The 26143-nt window shown below is 38.7% G+C and overlaps 1 protein-coding gene across 8 annotated transcripts in view; it reads right to left on the bottom strand.

Moving 5' to 3' along the window:
- Nucleotides 1-26143, bottom strand: part of TFDP2 (transcription factor Dp-2) — a 171420-nt gene that overhangs the window by 49568 nt on the left and 95709 nt on the right. For 2 of the 8 annotated variants that reach the window (XM_033402781.2, XM_004278222.4), the window contains exons 4-5: nucleotides 6674-6777; nucleotides 1188-1309 (exon numbers count right to left, since the gene is read on the bottom strand). In XM_033402781.2, coding sequence (XP_033258672.1) covers nucleotides 1188-1309; nucleotides 6674-6777 — 226 coding nt within the window. Of the gene's footprint in view, nucleotides 1-1187; nucleotides 1310-6673; nucleotides 6778-14478; nucleotides 15343-25052; nucleotides 25173-25418; nucleotides 25528-26143 lie in introns of those variants that run through there. The other 6 variants (XM_033402784.2, XM_033402787.2, XM_049709832.1 and 3 more) reach the window with 6 other exon arrangements.

Below are 26143 nucleotides of genomic sequence, written 5' to 3'. Positions count from 1 at the left end.
GCACAGGCTTGGCTGTCATTAAATTATCTCTCAAGGCTATGAAAAAATCCAAGATTTTTAGATCTTAGATCTACATGAGAAATGTTGTTAACGACTGAATAAAGGCAAAGGAATTACAGGTGACTCTGTCACTTCATCTTATTCGGTAATGGAAAAGACATTATGTATACACATGAAACTCTTCTGTCTCTGTCTGTGTGTATGGCTTACAGCACTTTGCCAGGATTGTTATTTCGTTCATTTCTTTAATATCCTTGAAGCAAGGAGATTCTTACTCAACCAAGATTTACTGTTTGCTAGAACTCACAACTGTAAGTCGATGATAGAACCACCAGTGTGGCATGCCACCTTGGAAATAACTTCTAAAGTGACAAACTAAAACGGAATCATTTATTTTACTACTTCTTTTCTTTTATGGAAGGATGAGATGCTAAAATGATAAGGAGTGGAGAAAGGTTGAATAAAGGTATTTTACAGGTAAAGAAACATAGAGATTTGATACTAAAAGTGGCAAATGAGTAACAAAGAAGGGATACTGATTTAATTGCCCAGTGTTTAAAGGAACGAAGATAAAACTCAATGAAAGTTTTAATATATTTGGGCTCTTTTTCCTAGTTCCTTTTCTGGTTTTAAAGGAAATAAACATGCTGGTTTTAAGGGGAAATTCTGAGTACACACACACGTATATATAAAACTCCTTTCTAATGTTTGTTAAAACAATATAAAATGCAGTTTTTACATCTCCAAAGTGGCTAAATGTCACAATCATAAACAGTAGTCTTCTTTCAGAGTTGAAGAAAGAAGATTCAGTTACAAGTTATTGTTCTATTTTTCTGTTTAAAAATGGTTGCTCCAGGGATTTCCCTGGTGGTCCAGTGGTTAGGTCTCCACGCTTCCACTGCAGGGGGCACAGGTTCAATCCCTGGTTGGGGAAGATCGATCCTGCATGCTGTGGTGGTGCAGCCTAATTAATTAATTAATAAAATAAAATAAAATTTAAAAAAATGGTTGCTCCAGAGCTGATTTATATCTAGGATATAAAGTGAAATAAAACAGGTGATTTTAAAGGAAACATATTAGTTTTTAAGAACATAAAACAAGAACAGAAGACAAGATAGTGAGAAAAAAAGATCAGAACTTAAAAAAAAAAAGTTTTTAAAAATGGTAATTTGCAGTACCACTCTTACCCAGGGACCCAGCCAGTAGCTTCTGCTATGTGTGTCTGAGTAACCATTGCTGGTGCAGGGGTATATGGACTCCCAATCAGAACACTTCCTGAACTGGTTAGTCTCTGTGGTGTACTTATAATCTGTAAAGTCAGGACAAAGAAAAAAATATTCTTAGTTATTAAGGAAAACCTACAGGCAGAAAATAATGCTGAATGCTAACCTATACACAAGGAGTAAACCTTACTGTCTAAAATGTACTTAATATCAATCATCTAAATATAAGCAATACCTCTGATACATTTATATTCTAAGATCTTAAAGCACAAGTATCCTGAATACTGATATGAAGTCACAATGTAGATTTCAGCAAGTGAACAGCAATTGGGAGGGATTAAGTTGGCAACTGACAACATTTTAAAAATCAGAAAAATGAAAAGCTTTCTTTGAAATTATGGAAACTAATTTCAGTTGAACTCTATTTACTAGAACTGGGGTAACAGCAAATTAATTCTTCACAGTCCACAACATATACAAAGACATAATACAATTTGGATTCTTATACAGATATAATTTTACCTGTTTTTTTCAAGAGCATTTCCTCATGTCATTAAATATTCTTCGAAGACATTTTAAAGACCATAAAACACTCTGTCATGTGGATTAATTATCCCCTATTATTAGATTTTTATGAATATTCAAATATTAAATATTATAAATAATGCTGTGATAAACATTTCTGTAAAATGATATTGGCTTTAATTTCTATTTCCTATGGATAGACTCCAGAAAGGGAATTAACGGAACTAAGGATATGGACTTTTTCAAAAAATTTTTTTTATTTTGGGGATTTCCCTGGTGGCGCAGTGGTTAAGAATCTGCCTGCCAATGGAGGGGACATGGGTTCGAGCCCTAGTCCGGGAAGATCCCACACACCACGGAGCAACTAAGCCTGTGTGCCACAGCTACTGAGCCTGCGCTCTAGAGCCCGTGCTCCGCAACAAGAGAAGCCACGGCAATGAGAAGCATGCACACTGCAACGGAGAGTAGCCCCAGCTTGCCGCAACTAGAGAAAGCCCGTGCGTAGCAATGAAGACCCAACACAGCCAAAAAAAAATATTTATTTTATTGTTTTTATATATTTTTTGTTTTCTATTTTATTGATTTTCACTTTTAATTATTTATTTGGGGTTTAATTTGCTCTTTTTTAAAAATTTATTTTTGGCTGCGTTGGGTCTTCATTGCTGCATGTGGGCTTTCTCTAGTCACGGTGAGTGGGGGCTACTCTTCCTTGCTGTGCACAGGCTTCTCTTGTTGTGGAACACGGGCTCTAGGCACACGGGCTTCAGTAGTTGTGGTGCGCGGGCTCTGGAGCGCAGGCTCAGTAGTTGTGGTGCATGGGCTTAGCTGCTCCATGGCATGTGGGATCGTCCCGGACCAGGGATCGAACCTGTGTCCACTGCATTGGCAGGCAGATTCTTGACCACTGCACCACCAGGGAAGTCCAAAGATATGGACTTGTAAAAAACGTTTCTTGATCTGTGTTGCCAAATTGCTTTCCAGGTCTTATAGTTTTCATTGGTGAAAATAATTTGGCACCCTAGTAATATCTTTAAGTATTTTCATAAATAAATAAGTAAATAAATAAATAATAGAATAAAGGCATGCTCCAGGGAATGGGGGTATTAATGGGGCTAGGGAGATGTTACTACATACAAATGCTTAGGAAATGCTTTTGATATGTTAATTCTATAGTTCAAAAAAAACAAAACACAACAAATACTGACAGATGTCTGGAGAATTCTGATTCTCCTAATATGCCAAGGATTATTAAAGAGGGCATGCAGAAGTCTGCCTCATGAGAAAATATGAACACTAGACAAGGTGTCTGTACCTCCTAGCCCTGCACATATTCCACACCACCTCCTCACTTCCATTTCAATGCACGATCTTTAAAGGTAGAGAGTGTCTGCGGGGCCTACCGTAGTGCTAGGGGACTCTCATAGGAAAGAATCAATAAATATTTATTGAACTGAGACAGAAGACCCAGCTTTTAAAATGATGGAAAAGAGTAGCTTCTTTGTTCATTGATATGCTAGAAAGGATTATATAAAATCCTGTAAGAAGAGGGCATAGTTCTCACCAATCACAGCACCACACACTCAGATGTTCTCTTTCATGCTGACCCTGAGTGTGAGAGCTTGAGAGGGAAATTTTGAGCGTTTGATCAGTCTCTGGTCTACTCTATTCCTAGAACAGGAGTCTCCAGAAAGCAACTTATCTAAGCATTCTGATTTACCCATGAAACAGACTGCATTACTTGTGCAGTATTATTACTAAGGAGTTTTTTATTCATCTGTTATTAGGACCCTACAGGCTTGGTTTTACCTGATTTAAAGGGCTTTGTAGGAAAAAAAGAAAAAAAGAAGACGAAGAAAGGAGGAAGGGAAATAGGACATAGAGAAAAGCTGGTTATCTTTATTGAGAATGACTTTGGAAATAAATTGTTATGTTCTACTCTATTTTTCTTCCTTAATGTCAGATTGTCAGCTGCTATTCTTTCCTGATCTGAGAGTGATGAGCAATACTCTGTTCCTTTCTCTTAGCACAGGGCCTGGGAAGTCCTTAACAAACGTTTCATGAACGAACGAACTGGTGGGATGCTCGACTTGAATTGGAACCACAAGTTAGAAATCCTTACGAGACGCAATGAGTTCTTAAACTAGGGCAGTGACAGTGACTGAGCCTTAAGAAACAAAATCAAAGGGAAGTCAACGAACACAGGAAAATTAGTTCACATAGGTGATAAGTCACATATGCTCTATAAAACCGAACCTTAATTTTGAAATCCCAAACTAAAATAGTATTCAGTTAATCTGATAAGGAAAATGAACATTTATTTTAAATTTAAGTCTTCCTCACCTCCCCACAAAAAAACCAGACATCCTTAACTTAAATGTAATCATGCGGTTTCTTTGACAATAGATTACAGTTAGCCATAAATCAAATAGCAACTGAACCTCATTCTGAAGATTTTCTACCTTCAATCAAGATAACTTATGTACTACTGCCATCTACAGTAAGAAAAGCCAAGAGAGCATCTATACTCTGAAAAGAAAGACTCTATATAACTATAAAGTGTTATATTAAAGGATTTCATTATTTGACAAAATTTTCATTTTCACTGGAAGAAACAAGTAATTTTTAACCATGTTAAAATAATCATGAGATTATCTTATATAAAAAACCAGATACCTTTTTTTTTTCTTTTTAAACTTTTTATTTTGTATTGGAATAAAGCTGGTTAACAATGTTGTGATAGTTTCAGGTGCACAGCAAAGGGACTCAGCCATGCATATACATGTACTCATTCTCCCCCAAACTCCCCTCCCATAAAACCAGATACCTTTAAGAAAAGAGCAAGTATCCCAAAGTGAAACAGTTACTGCTAAACTAGCTTCTAGAAACACAGAAAACAACTTTTTCTTGAGGCCTTTTGAAATTTCTATCTACCATGAAGATTTGGCTTCCAAAGGGACATGTAAAATTTAAAGGGCAAGTAGAGAAAGACAACTGTAAGAAGGAAACAGGTGAGGTTTCATTTAAGAATTTTCTAACAAAAAATTTTTTTAAATCATGGATGAGAGATTGAATGTGAGGGAACAACATTCAAAAGAGACAAGCAAGAGGAGAGAGCGCGGCTCTCGCTGGGGTTCCACGATATATTAGGAAATCAAAAAGAAAACTCTGATTCCTGCCTAGGGACTAAAAACTACAAAAAGCACCTCAGAATTCGGAAGACAAATGAAGGTCTTGGGCTGGCCTGTTTCAAAGGAGAGGCCGAAATCTTCTCTCTGTCTGACCTTTGCTTTGCTGATTCTGAGGTTTGCAGTAATTGGGTACGTCCTATACAGGACTAGTTATCACTGTCAGAACTGAAGTGTGTAAGGGCTTACATGTACATTAGTTTAATCTGACAATGGGAAGAACAATTATGTTTCTAAAAGAGGAATTCAAATTTGAGCCATAGCAGCATCACTGAAATACCAAGAGGAAACAGTCTTTCAAAATAGAAGAGTACTGTAAGAGTCAAAGTCAAGAAAGTTCACATCTGTTTAATTTTGATGTTTATATAATCACATTTCAAAATACCGACTTTCAAGTCAGGTGTATAATCTCATTTGCACCTCCTGTAGTGGCTGGTGAGGGGCAAATGCTTAGCAAACGTTTGAAAATATACCCTGAACTACCTTGAAATGCAGATATTCACCTGAGCTTAAGTTTCTAAGAGGCTTGGAGCTAGATTACATTCTTCTCATAGTTACAGTATTGTGCAACATCTTTAGCTCGGATTCTGCAGATGATTAACAGTCCTCAAGGGATCAAGAAAAATGTTGTGTCTAGAATGGCTTAAGATCTCAAGACTTTCTGAAGCCATTCAGAATGTTAAAAGAGATTTTTGTCTAAATAATTGTGCATTTAACATAGTCCACAGTACCGTACATTACAAACAAAATTTATGCTTATTGCTTTATAGATAAGAAGATGTAAACACTGACAATGAAGAGTTACTGTTCAAATGTTTACATACTTTTGCTAATGGTGGGTGAGGCCATTTAAATTAGGTATAGTTTTTAGATTAGCTGCATGCAACTCTGTTTATAAATAAGGCTTTCTTAGAAGTGTTATATACTTTAAGCTCTAGCATAATTAATGGAATACCTTCAGAGAAACAGTTAAATACTTTCCATTTTAATTCATTATTTCTACTGCTAAAGATTAAAATGAACTGGTGAGTTGTTTCTTCCTAAACGTCCTTTCATCAAAGAGTTTCAAATTAGTAGCTCCAAATATAGATTAACTGTTGGGTCATACTCAATTTATATGATATTCAATTTATATGAGATTACACGGTTTAGTGCAGTAAAGACTATTTTACAAGAAAAAGAAAAAGGAGAACATAAAACATAACAGATTTCAAATCAATTTAATCGAACAACTGAAAACAAGAGAAGCCTCATATAGGGAGCAAAAACCTTAATATTAACACGTTCAGAATCCACAGATTCAAGTACGTGAAAATTGAACATTGAAGAGTATAACGCCTTTCTTTTTCGTAAGACTAATCAGTTACGTTCAGGTAAAAACAAAACTTTAAAAAATAAGTGACTGAGGGGCTTCCCTGGTGGTGCAGTGGTTGAGAGTCCGCCTGCTGATGCAGGGGACACGGGTTCGTGCCCCGGTCCGGGAGGATCCCACATGCCGTGGAGCGGCTGGGCCCGTGAGCCATGGCCGCTGAGCCTGCGCGTCCGGAGCCTGTGCTCTGAAGCGGGAGAGGCCACAACAGTGAGAGGCCCGCGTACCGCAAAAAAAAAAAAAAAAAAAAAAAAGTGACTGAGATAAGAAATTAACTGGAATATCTGACCAAGCGTCTTTGGTACAACTCTCCTTTAAATAAGTCTTGCCTAAGCAAAGTTTCAAGTCCCAAGATATGATGATTTTCTTACCATTTGGGGTCCAACATTCACATTTATTGGTCCTAAGGTTTTTGGTAAAATCTTTGTTGGTGAGTTGGTGCTGGAAACTGGAAATGCAACAAATGAAACGTTACCTGAAATTATATCAAAACACTCGGTTAATGTTCTGCAATATCAAGGCCACCTTCTACCTATCTATGCATCCATGGTCCTAACCAGCTGTGCTTAAGTAATTTATAATTATCTTAATAAGGAAGTTAAGACCAAAGAGCCATACTGAAAAGCCAACCAACTATTGCTTTGTTGTAGTGAGAACAATTAATTCTGCAGAACAGCACACCTGTAAAATAAATAGTTCAGTCTGTCTGACAACTACCGGACATTGGTTTTTTAGAGGAAAAGTTGGCTTTTTAGAGGAAAGTTGGTTTATCTGACAACTACTGGACATTAAGTTGGTTTTCTAGAGGAAAAAACATTTTGAGAGTTCATAATGCACATCATAGTTTATATCAGAGTTGAGAATTCCAGTTAGATCTTTATTAGAAATCACAGAACAAAAATAAATGCATGAAGTATAACATGAAATAAAATAAGTATCTATTAGAATTTCTTTACAGTATAACATTTTATACTAAAAGCTAACATGTTTTCAAAATGTTGAGTTGGCAGTGTTCTGAGATTTTTATCACAGTGGAGAAATAAATGATGCCACCTAGTTTCTGATGGTGGAAACTATGAGATCTGTATAGTGTTTTCAAGTGATTTCAACAATTTAAATTTCAAATTAAGGTAGCAAAATGCCTTCCCCCCAAATGAAAAGCCAACCAATAATTTTCTGAACTACCATGTCAACTACTTAACTTCTCTGGACAAACTTCAGTTTACCAATGTTCCTCTTAGAAGATAAGAGTGTAATCCAATATAACAAAGGAGATCACACAGGAAGTGCGTGAAAGAGGGTCAATATTGAAACTCTGGGGAAAAAACAACATTTAAGAGCAGGACCAGAAAGGCACCTCCTTCTTACTCTCCCTCCCCCTTCCTGAGCTCCCCCAAAGCTTGCCCAACTCCTGAATGCCCTTCTCTTATCTCCTAACTCTCAGTAGGTCTCCTGCAGTAAGGAACTCAGGCCACCAGGCTCTTCTTCCTCAACCTGGGAACTTACCGGCACCCTCACATATTTTTACTTCTCTCTGAGTGGAAGATTCTCATATAAATTACTTCTTTCATGTCTGCTCTGCACTTCCTGTCTTCTCAGGGAACTCACGCATCACTTATTTACTCTGTCTTCTGAGTTTTCAACTATACCACCGGTTCCTTCCCTCAGCTTCTCTCTCTGCCCCTCTGCCTTGTATTATTTCCCCTCAAATTCTACATTTCAAAATCAAATTCTTTTTCTTTCTCATGCCCACTCAGCAAGGCCCAGTAACCCAAATCTGCTTCTCCTTCTTGGTATAGATCATCATGCACCCAGTGACCCGAACCAGAAACCATCAACCCCTCCTCATTCAACCAATTACCACATCCTACTTGTTACCTTCTTACCCTGGTTCCTTTATATTGCCGGTGCTTGTTTAATTTGGAAGTTTATCACATCCGGTTTGAAAACAGTTACTCTCTAATCCAGAGGTTCACAACCCTGGCTGCGCAATGGAATTATCTAGGAAGCCATAAAAAATGCCAGTGCCTGGGTCTTACCCCCAGAGCTTCTGATATAATTGAACTGGAGTCAACCTGGACACCAGACTGTTAAAGTTCTCCAGATAGTTCCAAGGTGCAGCCAGAGCTGAGCCCCACTTCCCCGACTGGGTATCCAAACAGCTTTCCTACCCCTCTGCACATCTGTGACAAACCAGTCTTTCCACGGATGAAACTGTGCTGGACACTCCCCTATTTAAGGCCTTCAGAGATTCCATGACACTTCCTAAATGCCTCTCAGACTCCTCACATGACACACAAGCTCCCGTTTGGAGATCTCACCCCCCCTCCCTTCCCAGTTTCATCTTCAGCTACTCTGTCCACATGCACCCTAGGCTCCCATCAGATTAAATACTTTGCAGTTCCAGGAAGGCCCCAGATCAACCACTCCAGCTTTGATGCACACTCTTCCTTCTGCTGGGAAGTCTCTCTCTACTGGGACAAGGCCTACCTTCCAGCACTTCAAAATGGTACTCCTTACCATTTTCTGAGAAATCACCATGTTCCAGGGTCTGCTCTAGAGGCTTCCCACATATACATCATCTCATTAATGCTTAGGAGAACAGTGAGACATATATTATTGATGACTCCATTTTACACATGAAATTAACACGGAGTGAGGTTAAACAGTCTGTACAAGGTCCCACAGGCAGTAAAAGGCCATAGCTCCACCTCCGAAGCTTCTGCTGTCTGTGTCACCTCCCCCTTATTAGGCGTCTCCAGTCTCTAGGGTCTAGGTCTTGGATGCCCTTCTTCTGGCTTTTCATAAAACCTATTATTATCTACTTGTAATTCTACTATAAGTAGGCTATGTTGTCAGCTTTGTATCCTAGCACCTGGTTTAGTCCCTGGCCCCAAAGAGGTACAGGAAACAATAAAAACTGTTCGATTTGCACAGATTGGAGCTATTACCTTTCCTAATCTGGATGCCATGCTTCCTGTAATGTAGCCTAAATTGTATCTTTTGTTACTTTTTAACAGGTGAAATAAATTTAAACACCAGGTCCTTTGTTTATTGTTTTTAAACATGACTGACCAACTGGTATTAGCAAATAGTTTCCTTTCTCTGTAACTGTGCAACTGATCTTTTATACAACATGCCTCTACGTTATCAAATACGGTTTGATATTTATAACCCAAATACGGTTATTCACCTGTTTAAGAATTCACTTAACTGGAGAATACTAATTTATAATTCCAGAGGGAGGAACAGGTCTGTAATTGATAGACATGTGCCATAAACTCAGTCCTAGACAGGAGGGGAAACACCACCGATCCATGTGAGGAAGAACCCAGCCATGATAAAGTCTGGCTCTCAGATGGTTTTTTTTTTTTTTTTTTTTTTTGCAGTACGCGGGCCTCTCACTGTTGTGGCCTCTCCCGTTGCGGAGCACAGGCTCCGGACGCACAGGCTCAGTGGCCATGGCTCACGGGCCCAGCCGCTCTGCGGCATGTGGGATCTTCCCGGACCGGGGCACGAACCCGCGTCCCCTGCATCGGCAGGCGGACTCTCAACCACTGCGCCACCAGGGAAGCCCTCAAATGGTTTTTTAAAATGACCTTAAGGCTGCTGAATGTTTAAGATGAGATCATCTGTGATACACCATATTAGAAACAAAAGCCAAAAACTTACAAAAAACAGTGAAGCAAGAAACATACAAAAAAAAAAAAAAGATAATTAAGGTTAGGGAATAACCCTAAATTGAAACTTAACAGTAAAGACAAACTAAGAATATAAAACTCAGGTCAAAAACAGAAACAAGAGGGACTTCCCTGGGTGGAACAGGGGTTAAGAATCCGCCTGCCAATGCAGGGGACACGGGTTCGAGCCCTGGTCTGGGGAGATCCCAAATGCCGCAGAGCAACTAAGTCCGTGTGCCACAGCTACTGAGCCTGCACTCTGGAGTGCTTCTCTCACAACAAGAGAAGCCACCGCAATGAGAAGCCGGCGCACTGCAACCGAAGAGTAGCCCCTGCTCGCCACAACTAGAGAAAGCCTGCACATAGCAACGAAGACCCAACGCAGCCATAAATCAATCAATAAATTAATTAATTATTTTTTAAAAAATTAAATAAAAAAAAGAAAGGGCTTCCCTGGTGGTGCAGTAGTTAAGAATCCGCCTGCCAATGCAGGGGACACAGGTTCAAGCCCTGGTCCGGGAAGATCCCACATGCCACAGAGCAACTCAGCCCGTGCACCACAACTACTGAAGCCTGTGTGCTCTAGAGCCCGCGTGCTGCAACTGCTGAGCACGAGTATTGCCCGTGCTCTGCAACAAGAGAAGCCACCACGATGACAAGCCTGCGCACTGCAACGAAGAGTAGACCCCGCTCGCCACAACTAGAGAAAGCCTGCGTGCAGCAACGAAGACCCAACGCAACCAAAAATAAATAAATAAATAAATTTAAATCTTAAAAAAAAATAGAAGAACCTCGTTAAAGCCAGATCTGTCATGGCAGTTAATATCAAAGAATTTAGATGGAACTTAATAAACCTAAAAAATTGATTCTGAAGTGTTTCTGGAAGAGTAAAGACAGAGAACAGCCAAGAAAATTTTGAAAAAAGGAATAATGGGGAAGAGAGGAACTGTAGCCTCGCAGATTTCAGAATTATTACATAGCTAAAGGGACTGAAATCATGTGACACTGGCTAAGATGCAGACAAAGAAATTGACAAAACAGAAGTTAAAGTCCAAAATTTACTTCATTTATACATGAAAATTTTATATATGGTAAATAGCTTTTCAAATGAATGGAGAAAGGGTAGATTACTTAAGAAATGTTGTTGAGACAAGAAACTGTCCATTTGGATAAAAAAAAATCTTAGATTTCTCATCTTTCACAAAAATAAATCCCAGAAAGACCAAATGCTTAAATATAAAAATTAAACATTCCAGCCATGTTACAGAATTCAGAAATCTTAAGTGAAAACAGACTGACAGATTTGACTACCTAAAAATAAATATTTTCTAAACAGCAAAAGACCCAATACACTTAAGACAAATCTCAGACTTGGTAAACAAATTTGCACAGGAATAGATGCTTAATTTTAAAAATAAATAATTCACACACACAAAAAGAAACTTTTTAATGTACCAGATTGGTAAAGATTAAGAAGTCTGATAATGTCCTGAGTTGGTAAAGATGTGGCAAAATGGGTGCATTTAAAAAATATTTAGGGAATTCCCTGGTGGTCCAGTGGTTAGGACTCCCTGCTTCCACTGCAGGGGGGGCACGGGTTCGATCCCTGGTCGGGGAACTAAGATCCCGCATGCCGTGCAGTGAGGCCAAAAATTTTAAAAATAAAAAAATAAAAGATAAAAAAAATATTTACTTGGCACCTACTGTATGCCAAGTACTAATGCTAAGTGCTACGGATACTCAGGTCCAGTGAACTGTCCACTGCAGTCAAGGGGCTAACACTATTGGAGAGCCTTTCTGGATGGCAGTCCAACAGTGTAATTAGAGAGGAGTTTGAGGATTGTGTGTTAGAGTATAAATTTTTAAGTAAGGGCTTTATAAGCAATTATACACATTTTAAAGGCTTTCTACCTCAACAAATAATCTTTCAACTGCCCTCTGCTGCCTAAGTGGCAAGGTGATCCCTGGCCTCTGCAACAACATCTCAGTTAATAATGGGTATACCCTCTGACCAGCAATTCCTCTGCGGGATGTGTATCCTAATAATCTGAGCAGATGAGAAGAGTTACACATGTCCTAGGATTGCAGCACTGTGGATAAAAGCAAAACCCTGGAAACAATTTAAATGTTTAAACATCTTTGGTACATGCATATGATGGGATATTATAAAGTCCCTAAAAAAATTACAAGTATGAATTGCCATGGAAGAATGTTCCCATTATAAGACAGGATGATTAAATGGTATGATTCCATTTACCTTAAAAACTACATATACACATACGTTTACATACGCATAAAGAGTCTGGCAAGATAACAATAATAGAGGTTAGCTCTGGGTGAGTAGTATGGAGAAGTGTTTTACTTTGTTTTATACTTTATTACTAATAAAGTTTTATGAACATGCATGCACCTGTTTTATAATGGGAAAAGCTATTGCCATTCTGAAGGAAAAAAAAGACAGTGACAGAGAATCAGCCACAGCTGCTGAAACAAGGTGACGATCTATAAATGAAGTACCTGTGTTTTAGAATTAGCAAAAATGAAATCTGTTTTAGAAGCGGTTAAAGGGGCTCTGCTGGGATTTCAGAATATCCAGAAATAATAGCCACGTATTTAGACACAGTTTGCTTTCATCGAATCAACTAGGTTCAGCAGCAGAAATATAATTTTTTGGACTCAAAAGGACATTTAAATAGGTTATAAACATCCAGTCTCCTGAAATTTCAGCCACATTAGGAGTAAACCAAACCAAGTCTAAACAATTTTTCTTAAGTACCTGGCCTTAATTCATAGCTCCGTGGCAACAGGGTCCTGACACTGTCCAAAAGCCAATGCCTGACACTTGATATATTTATTAAAAACAAAACTTTAAAGACCTGCCTGGATTTTGGTGCTGGCAGCTCCCTGAATTAACTAAAATGAGATCGATCACCTAGGAAAGGGGCTAAGAAAAGCTAACACTTACGCCAAACCCTGCGCAGGCACAAAATTTCGGCTCAAATTTTATTTCGATCTCTTGAGTAACTGGAATCCTTCTGTTTTCCATTAGAATTGTCCAGACACCAAAGACTTCTTTCACTCATAATCCTTTGGGGGGTTTCAGTTATAGTTAATCACCTTCAATATGTCCAATTAAAATGAAAAATTCAGTCAAATAATTGTGGTTTGTCTACATGAAGCCAACATAAATTATTTTTCACAGTAGTGACCTGCTGGGGGAAAAATTATTTTTGGCCTGAATAAGCTTTGGGGAAGATCTTCACCCAAGCCTATATCACATTCTCCCAGAAGAACCTAATTAGTAACTTATTATAGGAAAGAATATGCTTATTTTATGGGTTTCTAAATATCTCAAATCAGAAGTAGTGTATATCCCATATATACAGGGTCCAAACTTCACAGGACAAGGTAAACTTACAGCCCTAAAGATAAGTTTAAAAAGTTTAAAAATGACCTACATTGGGCTTCCCTGGTGGTGCAGTGGTTAGGAATCCGCCCGTCAATGCAGGGGACACGGGTTCGAGCCCTGATCTGGGAAGATCCCACATGCTGCAGAGCAGCTAAGCCCGTGTGCCACAACTACTGAGCCTGCGCTCTAGAGCCCGCGAGCCACAACTACTGAGCCCGTGTGCCGCAACTACTGAGCCCGCGTGCCACAACTACTGAGGCCCACGTGCCTAGAGCCTGTGCTGCACGGCAGGAGAAGCCACTGCATTAAGAAGCCTGCACACCACAACAAAGAGTGGCCCCCACTCACTGCAACTAGAGAAAGCCTGCGCACAGCAACAAAGACCCAACACAGCCAAAAATAAATAAATAAAATAAATTTATTTGAAAAAAAAATGACCTACATTGTGGTGGTGTATGTATGTATTTGTCAAACTCGGAGAACTCTAGGCTAAAAAGGGTTAATTCTACTATATACATGTAAAATATACCTTAATTTAAAAAATGGGAAAAAGTGACCTAGGCAATTTCATTATTTATTAGTAAGAAGCTAATTACAGATTATACAATCCTCTTGCTTTTCCTCGTCTGTTACCTTCTGCTATCTACTTTTAAAATTTATTTTATAAACAGGCAGTTCATGGATTTGTCTAAATTACATCCCTCCAGCTACCTTCTCTTTTGAAAACTTCCTGCATCATCACAATCTTTCCCCTTCTGCTGGGTCATTCTTACCAGCACATAAACATGCATTTTTTTCTTTCATCTTAAAAACAAAACACAAAACAACTTTTATTAACCATACACAGCTCTCCAGCTACCAACTCTTTTCTGTTGCGCTCTACAGCAAAACTCATAAAATCTGTCAACATCTGCTGTGTCCACTTCTCCACTCTGTTTTCTTTAACCCACTCCCATTCCCGCCCCTCGGCTTCACTGAAACAGCTCTTGCCAAGATCACCTCCACGTTGCTAAATCCAATGGTCAATTCTCAGTTTTCAACTTAACCTTAACCTACCAGCCATATCTGATACTTTTTAAAAACACACCTTCTGGGTTTTTCTGGTGGCGCAGTCGTTGAGAGTCCGCCTGCCGATGCGAGGGACGCGGGTTCGTGCCCTGGTCCAGGAGGATCCCATGTGCCGCGGAGCGGCTGGGCCCGTGAGCCATGGCCGCTGAGCCTGCGTGTCCGGAGCCTGTGCTCCGCAGCAGGAGAGGCCACAGCGGTGAGAGGCCCGCGTACCGCAAAAAAAAAAACAAACAAAAAAATAAACAAAAACACACCTTCTTTTCAAACACTCTCCACTTGGCATCCAAACCTCCGTTCTCTCTTGGTTCTCCTCCAAACCCACTGGTTTCTCCTTCTCAGTCTTGGTGGCTGGATCCTCCTCTCTAAAACCATTCGGGAGCCCCTTACATCGGTCCTCCGACTATTCTCTGTCAACTCTTCCTCACTAGGTGGTCTGACAGCTCCCATGTATATTTCTCCAGATTAAACCTCTCGCCCAAACTTCAGATTCATGTATCCAACTGTCATTTCAAATATCTCCATTTTGATGTTTAACAGGCATCTCAAACTTAACATTCTCAAAATATAATTCCTGACTGTTCCCCATCCCACCCAGAAACCTCCTTCTCCCATCTCTCTCTTCATCTCATTAAATGTCAACTCCATTCTTCAACTGTTTAGACCAAAAGAGATCACTGTTGACCTTCTCTTATAGCCTACATACAATCCATTAATAAATCCTATTGGTCCTATCTTTAAAAATGTATCCTGAATAGAAAACAAACTAGTGGTTGCCAGTGGGGAGGAAGGAGAGGGACAATATAGGGGTGGGGGAGTGCGAGGCACAAATTATTGGGTGTAAGATAGGCTCAAGGGTGTATTGTACAACACAGGGAACATAGCTAATGTCTTGTAGTATCTGTTCATGGAAAGTAACCTTTAAAAATTGCATATTGGGGCTTCCCTGGTGGCGCAGTGGTTGAGAAGCTGCCTGCCAATGCAGGGGACACGGGTTCGAGCCCTGGTCTGGGAAGATCCCACATGCCACGGAGCAACTAGGCCCGTGAGCCACAACTACTGAGCCTGCACGTCTGGAGCTTGTGCTCCGCAACAAGAGAGGCCGCGACAGTGAGAGGTCCGCGCACCGCGATGAAGAGTAGCCCCCGCTCGCCGCAACTGGAGAAAGCCCTCGCACAGAAACGAAGACCCAACACAGTCAAAAATAAATAAATAAATTTATTTTTTTTTAAAAATTGTATATACTAAAAAAAAAAGGTAGATGGCCAATGTAAAAACAAAAACAAAAAACCAACCCCAAACAATCTATGTAGCAAGAGGTGGCTGTGTCAGAACATTGCTGGTTTACATTTATGACGGTGGTCCTTATTTTAAATTTTTACTTAGTTCTTTGCTATATGTCTGTATCCATATCCACAATAAAAATGATTTAATGTTTACAAAAAATAAAATAAAATGTTATCTGGAATATAACCACTTCTCATCCACTCCACTGCTACCACTATGATCCAAGTCACCATTTCTAGACTGAATTATTGCAATATCTTCCTGATTCATCCACCTGTCCTGCATTAGGCCCACCTCACCCCACAAAACTACTCCCAAGCCTTCCGATACAGTAGTCACTAGGTCAGAGGCTATAAAGCACGACTTTAGTAGTTAGTACAACTGAGGACCTAATTTCTAAACGTATTTAATTTTAACGAATTTAAATTTAAAAATTGAAGCAGTATAAAATATTTTCCCATTAAAAACAGCATTATTGTTTTGGTAGTACTACATTTCACCTCAATTGTTGAAAATTTAACATCTAAACAGAAATGTGCTCTAAGTGCAAAATAGATTTTCAAGGCTAAGTAATCAAAACCTAACTCTCTAAAAATTTGATTATACTGATTCCATGTTCAATGATAATGTTTCGGATATTGGATTAAATAAAATCTATCATTCAAATTAATTTTACCTGCTTCTTTTTACCTTTTTAAATGTGGCTACTAGAAAATTTTAAATTATGCGACTTACATTATCCTACTGAACAGCACTGCTGTTCGCAGCGGTCAGCGTGATCCTGCTTTGTGGAGTAATTCTCTTTCAGCTCTCCAGTGGGCTTTGCATCTCAGTCTGTGTGATGGTTTACAGAGCCCTGTATACCTGACCCCTCCTTTCTGACCTCATCAACTGTCAAATCTCTCCCTTCAATCCACTACATTCACCCAGGCCTCTTTGCTGTTCCTCAAACCATGACAAGCAAATTTCTACCTCGTGGCCTTTGTCCTTAAGTTTCCTCTGCCAGTAACTTTCTTCCCGCAGATATCTACATGCCTTATTCCCCAGCTTCCTTGAAGACTGCGCTCAGCTGTCAGTGTATCAGAGATGCCTGATCACCCTACATCAGCACTTCTTCACTTACTATGACTTTCCACCAGAGTACTTATCTGTATATGACGTACTGCAAATTTATATTTACTTGCTTATAATCATATAAGCACCCACTCTCAGAATGCTAAGTTCTATAAGAACAGGGGATTCGTTATCTTATTCACCGCTGTATCTCCAGCACCTAGCACAGTGCCTGGGACATAGCATAGTTCGACAAATATTTGTTGGATGGATGAATGAATGAATGAATGCACAAATACATGAATGTCTGCATGGAAGCATGTGACACAAATTCCGGAGACAGGAGTATACAGTTAAACTAAGTCTCCTCTCGTCCCCGACCACCACCTAACCATTCCCTTCCCTAGTGACAGCTACTGGTGCCAGTTCATATATAACCTTTCAGAAATACTCTAGGCATATACAAACATATATGCAATACATATCCTTTTCTCCTTACACATATGGTTTGCATATCAGTTTGCATGTTGCTTTTTTACCACTTAACAATACTATACCTATTTTAGATGTCTTTCCATACTACGTACATACATATGTAATTTTGCTTCAATATTTACTTCATTAGCTATGTAATACTTCTTTTTATGGCTCTAGCAGCTTATCTGACTCCCTTAATAATGGAAAGCTTTTAGTGTTACAAACATGATTAACAGTAAAATCTTTTATTACTACAAGTAATATTGCAATGACTACACATATGTCTTTACACACATTGGTTGTACCAACTGGCTGTAACAATTCACCCTCTGTTCAGAAATGTATGAAATGTATTCATTTCCACATATCCTTACCAACTCAGTGTGTTATCAAACTTTATTGTTGTCAATCTTTAGGTTAAAAATAGTATCTCACATTGATTTTATTTTGGTTTTATTATTATGAATAAGACTGACGTGTTTCGTTTAAAAGTCATCTGAATTTTCCTTCCTGAGAATTATGACCAACTTTCTATTGGCTGTTGATGATTTGTTTTATTGGTTGACCCTCTTTAAATATCGAAGGAATAAGAGTATTCTTTGTTATACCTGCTGAAAATATTTTTCCCAATTTGACATTTGTCTTTGGCTTTTATATATGATTTTCTTTCCACATTTTAAAAGAATGCTGTCCATCTCATAGTTCTTTCCTTTTATGACTTTAGTGCCATTAAAAAGGTCTGTGAGTCTGTTTAAATATAAAAATAAAGGAGGTTGGAGTAACTGCAAAGTTTATTTATTTATCTTTGCTTCCCACCCTGGAGCTGCACGTTATACATGGGTGTGCTATGTTTTACTCATCTTACAGGTTTGGTATTTCCAGTTGGATATGCTGTTCTTTGAATTTAATTATCATTTGTTACATATTAAAGTCTGTATTAAACATCCCCCATGTTTTCTTATAATCCTTCGATGCCTTCATTTTAAATTTTACATCCTTGACCATCTGGAATTTATTTGATGTGAGAAGCGAATGATCCAATTTATTTTTCCTAAATGGCTACTTTTAATGAGTAATCTACTCCCCCTCCCCCATGCTAACATGAAAGTCTACCTTATTGACTTTCTATTTGCTCCACTGATCTGCCTACTTATGTGACAGTATCATGTGCTTCACTTCATTCACAATTAACATTTCAAACAGAGAATAAGGAGACTCAGAAGAAGAAAAGTGTCAAGCATCTCTTTCCTTCCCACACTACCTTTTAATTATTTGTTAATAACTGTTTTAAAGGACTATCGATCAGTTTCAAATACAGTACTAATGAGGTCAAGTCCCAGGCCAGTTCTGGAATAGGCCCATTCATTTTGCAAAGAGCAAAGATTCCACAACCTTCAGACTATATTTCTAATTTCAGCCGGCCATCTAGAAAGCAACATATGTCACTGAAGAGAGAGTAAAGTAGGGGGAACAATATGATGGCTCAGGGGATATCTATCACCTTTATTTGAAAAATAACTCAGGCCCAATAGATCAACAGCACTACCTTCATAAATGAAACACATATTAATTGCTCATAATTAATTTGAAAAGACAACATATCCAACTGGAAACAGCAAATCTGTAAGACAGTAAAATACAGCACATCCATGTATAAGGTGCATGTCAGGAATGGGAACTGACGGTAAATAAACCTTGCAGTCACTCTGACTTCATTCGGTTTTGTTTAAATATACTCAGATTTTTTTTTTTTTAGTTTTCATTCTATTTATAGGTTAGCTACTATAATGTGCATTACCTATATGCACCCTATAACACTGTTATGTTCTATTTTGTTGCATCTGTACTCAATCATGTTCACCAAAGTTGCCAAGATTAAATCCAAAGGCCACCATCCATTACTAAACTCTTTAACGTGGGTGACCATAGTATCACTGCAAATGGTCAGGGTGAGAAATAGAAGTTCATAATATCTCCAAAGTATACTGGTTAAAGTGACCTCTAGAATCTCCCTCTCTGTATGTGGTTCCAAAATGGAAATCAAGTATCCTTAACGCATAGATAAAGACAGAAGATCTGAAATGCACATTCCTACATATCACAGGCATGGAAGCCAAAGCCGGGATGTTTTTGCAGCTGTCAGAGCACAGGACTTCTGTGATTTCCCCCCAGTGGACCACCTCACCAGAATCTTTCCAAAGAACCACAGAAAGGATCCTTGAAATGATCATAACAAAAAACAGTTCTACAGGCCTCAGGGTATACTCCTAATGGGTCAATAAATCTTTTACCTCAGTCTTTCCTACATACTTTCCCTAGAGGATCAAGTCTTTTCTCTTGGCTTCGATAAGCATTTTTACTTGGAGGACACCTTTTAAAACAATTAGCTAAGCTCCCTCTTTCTCTGGTATCCAGAACCATAAATGCCCCGGATTCTTCAACTTGAAAGGAGAAAAACATTTCTTTTTCCATCTTCCTACATATCAGGATTTAAACAGGGCCTCTTCATTGCTTAGATGAACTCCTTAATTCAAGCTCTAGTATCTGGAATATTATAACTGTTTTCATTTAGTTCATCAAACCTCAAAGCTAAAAGATCTTAGAAATCATTTAGCCCATTCTCACTGGGTTTCTCTTGTAGGACCCTTCCCCTTCAATACTTTGTCGATGTCCATCCAAAACCATGCATCTCATCTAGAGGCTGGATCCTACTGCTTCTTCACTGGCTTATCTTTATTTAAAACATGTCCTTTTGTCCTTTTTCTATTTACCCTGCTCAGACAAGGGCCATCTTTTAATTCTTGATTTTCTCACTTCTCTTCCACCTCCTTAATTAGAATTTCCCAGTTTTGGACACTCTATCTTCTGATTAATAATTGAATTAGTTCACCATATGGCCTCAAACAACTTGGTTCTTCCACGCCTTCCCAGTAATTCTTACCAAATGTGCTTGGACATAGGATACAAAGGGGGTGAACAGAAGTGGGAGAGGGCAGTGTCCCTCTTATTCAAAATACGTATTTCTGGGTTCCACTAAACACCTACAGAAACCAGGTGGGAATGCGTATTTTAAACAAGTGCCTCAGAGGATGATCAGGATCAAGCAGGACTGGGACAAACTGCTGCAAGTGCCCCTTTCCTCTCTTCAAATTCAGGAAGTAATGGAGTCTAAGTAGACTCTTTCTACTACACTTACCTCTATTTTCATTTTAAAAAGAGAAGGGGCCAAGTGACCCTTATATTATTATCATCATTTTTGTCTCTTGTTCTTAAATGCTGTATCTTTTCAATGTTTAGCCTATTTTCAACCACTACTTTTAGCACCATCACCACAGCCAACACACTTGCCAGATGGCACACAGACGCTGTCCGTATGCCTAGAAAAGAGTGTGAACAGAAAGCAGCACATTTTATCTGGTACCAAGAGCCACTGAATGGCTAGAGGAGATCAACGCAGCTGGGCGCAACCACAAGGGTCAGAACTGATGAGCATTACAACACCCAAAGGCACTGAATTGGAAATCACTCTCAAGAAGAAGCCCACTACCCTCTGAGACGGTAACCTGCCCCAGACAGTGTTAACAAATAAATCATTTTAAATTTACAGTCAAGAGAAGCTATTTTTCTAGTATTTACAAAAGGTGGCAATGACTACAGACAGATCCAGAGTTTAAAAGGTGCGTTCTTAAAATAAATTTAAAACTTTAGGACACAAATTCAAAAAGACCAAAGACCACCCATGAATCAGAATTTCAAAGGCAGTTCTTTTCCTTAGCAAATAAGAAAAGGGATCATTATATTCCATAGGTCATGCTAAGTAGCTCATTCAAAATTGCATTGTTACCAACTTCGTATTTCAATAATATGTTCCACTGAGAGCTATTACTGAAGCTACATTTAAACCATACTGTCAAGAGCAGGAAATCTTAGACACCAGTATCAACAAACACTTTTGTACTAAAATCTTGCCCATTAAAAGATTCTGCTAGGGCTTCCCTGGTGGCGCAGTCGTTGAGAGTCCGCCTGCCGATGCAGGGGACACGGTCGTGCCCCGGTCCGGGAGGATCCCACATGCCACGGAGCAGCTGGGCCCGTGAGCCATGGCCGCTGAGCCTGTGCGTCCGGAGCCTGTGCTCCGCAACGGGAGAGGCCACAACAGTGAGAGGCCCGTGTACCGCAAAAATAAAAAAAAAAGCTTCTGCTAAATTTTATAAATAAGTTCTACTGGGTCTACTTGGCGAACAGTAAGTGCTCAGTTAGAAGTCTCTTCATCTTTCTGTCAGAGAAATTGCCAAGAGAGCTGCCAAACTTTGCAAGAGAGAGCCAAATGCCGAAAACAAAGCCCCCTGCTGATATCTCCAGCTTTAGAGTCAAGACCCAAAAGTTCACTTGAAAATTGGTTGCTTAAAACTTGGTAGAAAGGAAGAATGCTATTACACCATCGGTTCCTGGAGCCACTTGCAAAACAGAGTTAGCTCATAATACACTTAAGGCACAACACTCATACCTGCTCCTAAACAACGGCGTAAAATGTTTTCTTTTCAGAAAAATGTAGGTGTCTGGCAAATCTTCCCTCTGACTTCCACACCAGAAATGAGAGATTTCTAGGTCACCGTCAACAGTTTCTAATTGCATTAAAATATGTAAGGCAGAGAGAACGTCTACATCGGTCACTCTCTGGGTATTCTGAATTGGAGAAAAATGAATAGGGAAGGCTCAGATTGCCCCAGACATCAATTTTTGCTGAAGAGTTCACATATAAGGCAGGAACCACAGGTACTTCACTCCAGAAGTCTTCTTTCAGCCAATATATTGCTCTTAAATTGAAGGGTTAACAGTCTCAATTACTTCTGCACTGTTGTTAATGACGCTGTAACATACTGTCATGCCTACATTTATGATCATAAGTGACACACTTTTTTAAATATAAATTTATTTATTTTTACTTTTGGCTGCATTGGGTCTTTGTTGCAGTGCCCGGGCTTCTCACTGCGGTGGCTTCTCTTGTTATGGAGCACGGGCTCTAGGCACGCGGGCTTCAGTAGTTGTGGCACGTGGGCTCAGTAGTTGTGGCTCACGGGCTCTAGAACACAGGCTCCGTAGTTGTGGCCCAGGGGCTTAGTTGCTCCGTGGCATGTGGGATCCTCCCAGACCAGGGCTCGAACCCGTGTCCCCCTGCATTGGCAGGCGGATTCTTAACCACCGCGCCCCCGGGGAAGCCGCTGACCCACATTTTTGAAAACTGCAATCTATGATGCTGTCAAAGTTATGTTTCACATGTGAGGTCATCAACTTTTTTTTAGGACTGTCTATTCCATCAAAACTATACATTCTTTGGTCAAAATTATAAAAGTTCTTACTCTAATCAAACCTATAACTTGGTAAATCCATTTTAAACTCCATGTAAGTTGGTTATCTTAGAAAAAAATTCAAATGCTCCATATTGCTATTCCTTAAAAAAGCAAAATGTACACAGATCGATTTTAAACTCAATCTTAATTCAAACAATGATCTGAAAAGTTTTGAAATCTCTAAATTCTACTGTCATTATTTGAAGCAAAGAAAATCTTCAGGGAAGCCCACAGATCCTAGCTCAGAGCAAGAGACATTTTTAATAACCTCCTTGAATCTTGGTATCTTTCTCAGTCCTTTCCTTAGACCAACTAAGCATTTAGAAAATCGTTTAACATTTGCTCAATATGCAAATTGTGAACTACGGTTCAAAGAAGTTTTTGGCTATTATATGTTATTACTAACTTTACAGTGTAGGGTAGGGCAAAATTTAATAAGTGCCTAATATGTGAAAGATTCAGCGCTCAGCACTGGTTTTCTAAGAGCTAACTTTAAGAAATACATAAAGTTGTAATGTATATAAACACACAGTATACGGGAGCACAGAACTTCTCTACATGTTACTTGTAAAAGGATAGATTTTTACTTTACTCATTATGAACTCCACGAATTAAAAAACTATTTTTTGACTGCTTTCATTACATGCATATCACGTCCAAGCTCTTCTTATTCTTTTCAGCAGATAAACATTCCCCTCCTTCCATTAGCTTACTTACTATCTTTTTTTTAAAGAGGGAAACTGCAACACATCATTTCAATTAAACTCAAAATATTTCTCCCACATTTCTTATTCAAAGCTCTTTAGAAATAAGTCTCATGGCTTCACACTGAAGATAAAATAGTCTCTCACTAAATGCAAATGATGTTTCATAGTGCAATTTCATTTTGAGCCTTAATACCTATTGTGTAATTACAAACTTTTGCCACCTAAGTATTCCTTATATATTTTATAGTGGCTTCGTTTTTTTCCTAATATTCTTTATGACTTAATAATCATTTTCTCCATCACTTAAAGGCACTAAAATTAGCTTTCTCACATTTCCACTAATTACACATAAAATTTTTAAGATTAAGAAAAGCCTCTTCAAAAAGTATGTTACTCAGAATATGTTACTCTACACTGTTTCTCAAATCCTGAATGTAAAAGAATAAATTTGAAATGACTAAGTTTTCTTTATTCACTGATTTAAGTCAGATTTATGGCCACCCCTCCCGTTTCCAGCTACTGTGAATTTTGAATGAAACAACCTCAATTGTAACAGAAGAAACATCTGTTGCTTTTTCTCTTCATCAGGGCTTTCCCAACTGAAAGAAAGCCTCTCTGCCTGACCTCCTCTCCCACTCCCCCTCCCCCTCCCCCTCCCCCCCACACTAAGTTCCTTCAAACTTTTTTTTAAAGTACATGTATGATTGAAAATTGTACCGTGTCCATTTAAAATGTCATAGTTTACCTAGAGACATTCACTTTACTACAGTTCAAATAATGAGTAAATGTTATTTACATACATCACAAAACCAGAGATGTTACTGGGAGACTATTAATTATAACTAAAATACAGGCTTCAAGAGTATACTTGAAGTGATCAGCTCAAGTTGTCACACATTCCAGGCTCACATAGCTATTGTTTATGGTAAAGATTTTCTTCACAGGATCCAGATTCATATAGGATCTTGCACTCTATATTTTCTTTGCCAATCCAACGCGAACATAATGGCAGTCACTACCCCAAGAGGCAGACACCAAATGGTGCCACCCAAACTCTCACACTGTGCCTCATAATAAACCATAAAGCAGTGGAATGCACCGGCCCCTTTATGAGCAAACAATGCCTGAGCTTCATTAGAATACAGCTGACATTTTCAAAGCACAAATACTTTTAAGAAAAATGTACTAGGAAAAAGAGAGAATGAAACAGCTATAAAAGCTGAAATGTTTTTGTAAGTGTCAGGTTTATTTCAAAGATCCTGAGGAAGCATATTTTGCTGTTGACAATTTCAAAGTTTTCGTAAATGGAAAAAAAAATGTAGAGTTAGAGGCAAAGCTTATTTTATTAACTACTGGAAAGAAATGAAAGTAAAAACTCACATCTGAATTGCACTCACAAGTAAGAACCACGAAGTACCTTTAATATTATTCATTTCTTTAACTGCTTCTTTAGTTCTTGCACGGAGAAAATGGAGCTCCAGAATTATCTTTATATTTAAATTGATTTATATAAGTAACAGTGATAAACTAAGCTTACTCTACCCCTCCCCCCCACCCCAACCCCCATACCCTGTAGCTTTCCTGTCTGCCACAAGCAAGGACGTCTTGAATTCAGCGTGCTCCTGGCTATTTATCAATTTAACACTGCTGCTGTTGAAAGAATATAAAATAAACCCTGTAAAAACGCACCCAGCAGTAAGAAACAAAATGATCTCTCTTACCTGGTCTAATGAAGCATGCCTCTCACTGCAGTACCAACAACACTCTACAGTCTTTGTTACCATTCAGTGGAAACTTGAGACTGTGTCAGACATGAGCAATCGAGCTCAGAAACACTCAATTTAAAATACTTCTCAGTAAAACTAAAAAGATGCTCAAGAAAATAGTTTCATTACTAGCTTTTAAAAGACATATGAATACTGTCTAATGCAACAAAGACACTTAAAAACGAACAAAGTACAGGTCTTACTGTTTTAGAAACAGGCTTAAAATAAAAGTGGTGAAACAATACACTGCCTAACTCCACCCTAACATTTTTCTAAAAATAACTTGAATTTTAACTGGCTAAACACCAAGATGGAACTTACTTATGAAACCTGCATATTTCGAATTATACATGTCAGGGTATTTGCGGGCTCCAAAGCAGTCACAAAGCAGGAGGCCTCAGTGCATCTTGAAAGCAGAGCAAAAGCACCATGAGTTTCAGGGGGAAAAAAAAAAAAAAAGGAGGAGAAACTCTTGAAAAACTAGTCAGGCTTTTCAACCTGTAATAACTGTCCAGCTCCTCTGGGAGGAAAAAAAAAAAGTCCTGGTTCTGCCCCCTGAGATAGGAGGCTATGCTTCAATGCCAAAATGAATGACAGGCCCATTTCTGATATCAACAAAGAGCAGCTTAGCGGTGCTCGAATTTTTTTCACTTTCCCACACAGTTAGAAGTTCTAACTTTTTCAGGTTAGTACCTTTGTATCTAGGGTTAAGTACCTTTCTCCATTTTCTCGAGAGAACCCAATTATGTTGTCCTAGTTTTTTAAATGATTAATTAAAAACACATACCTAATTATCTTACTCGGTTTTTCCTAGGCAGGAAGCTGAACAAAAGATGACCTATTAAATTCCTTTCCAAATCTAACCTTTGCAATATCAGATTACCATATGACTAATTATTAATATTAATAAGCTGTGCCTGCGTCCTGACAATGGGCCCCAAGAGGAAGAGAAAGTAGGTAACAAACATAAAAATAAGGTAAAGGAGACTATAAAATTTTCAACCAGCTCGGTGTAAAGATCATTTATCAAAGTACATGTCTCTGAT

Source organism: Orcinus orca, chromosome 5, assembly GCF_937001465.1.
Source record: "Orcinus orca chromosome 5, mOrcOrc1.1, whole genome shotgun sequence".
NCBI lineage: Eukaryota > Metazoa > Chordata > Mammalia > Artiodactyla > Delphinidae > Orcinus > Orcinus orca.
The sequence above is the reverse complement of the archived record's forward strand: the minus strand, read 5'-3'. Positions and strand labels throughout refer to the sequence as shown.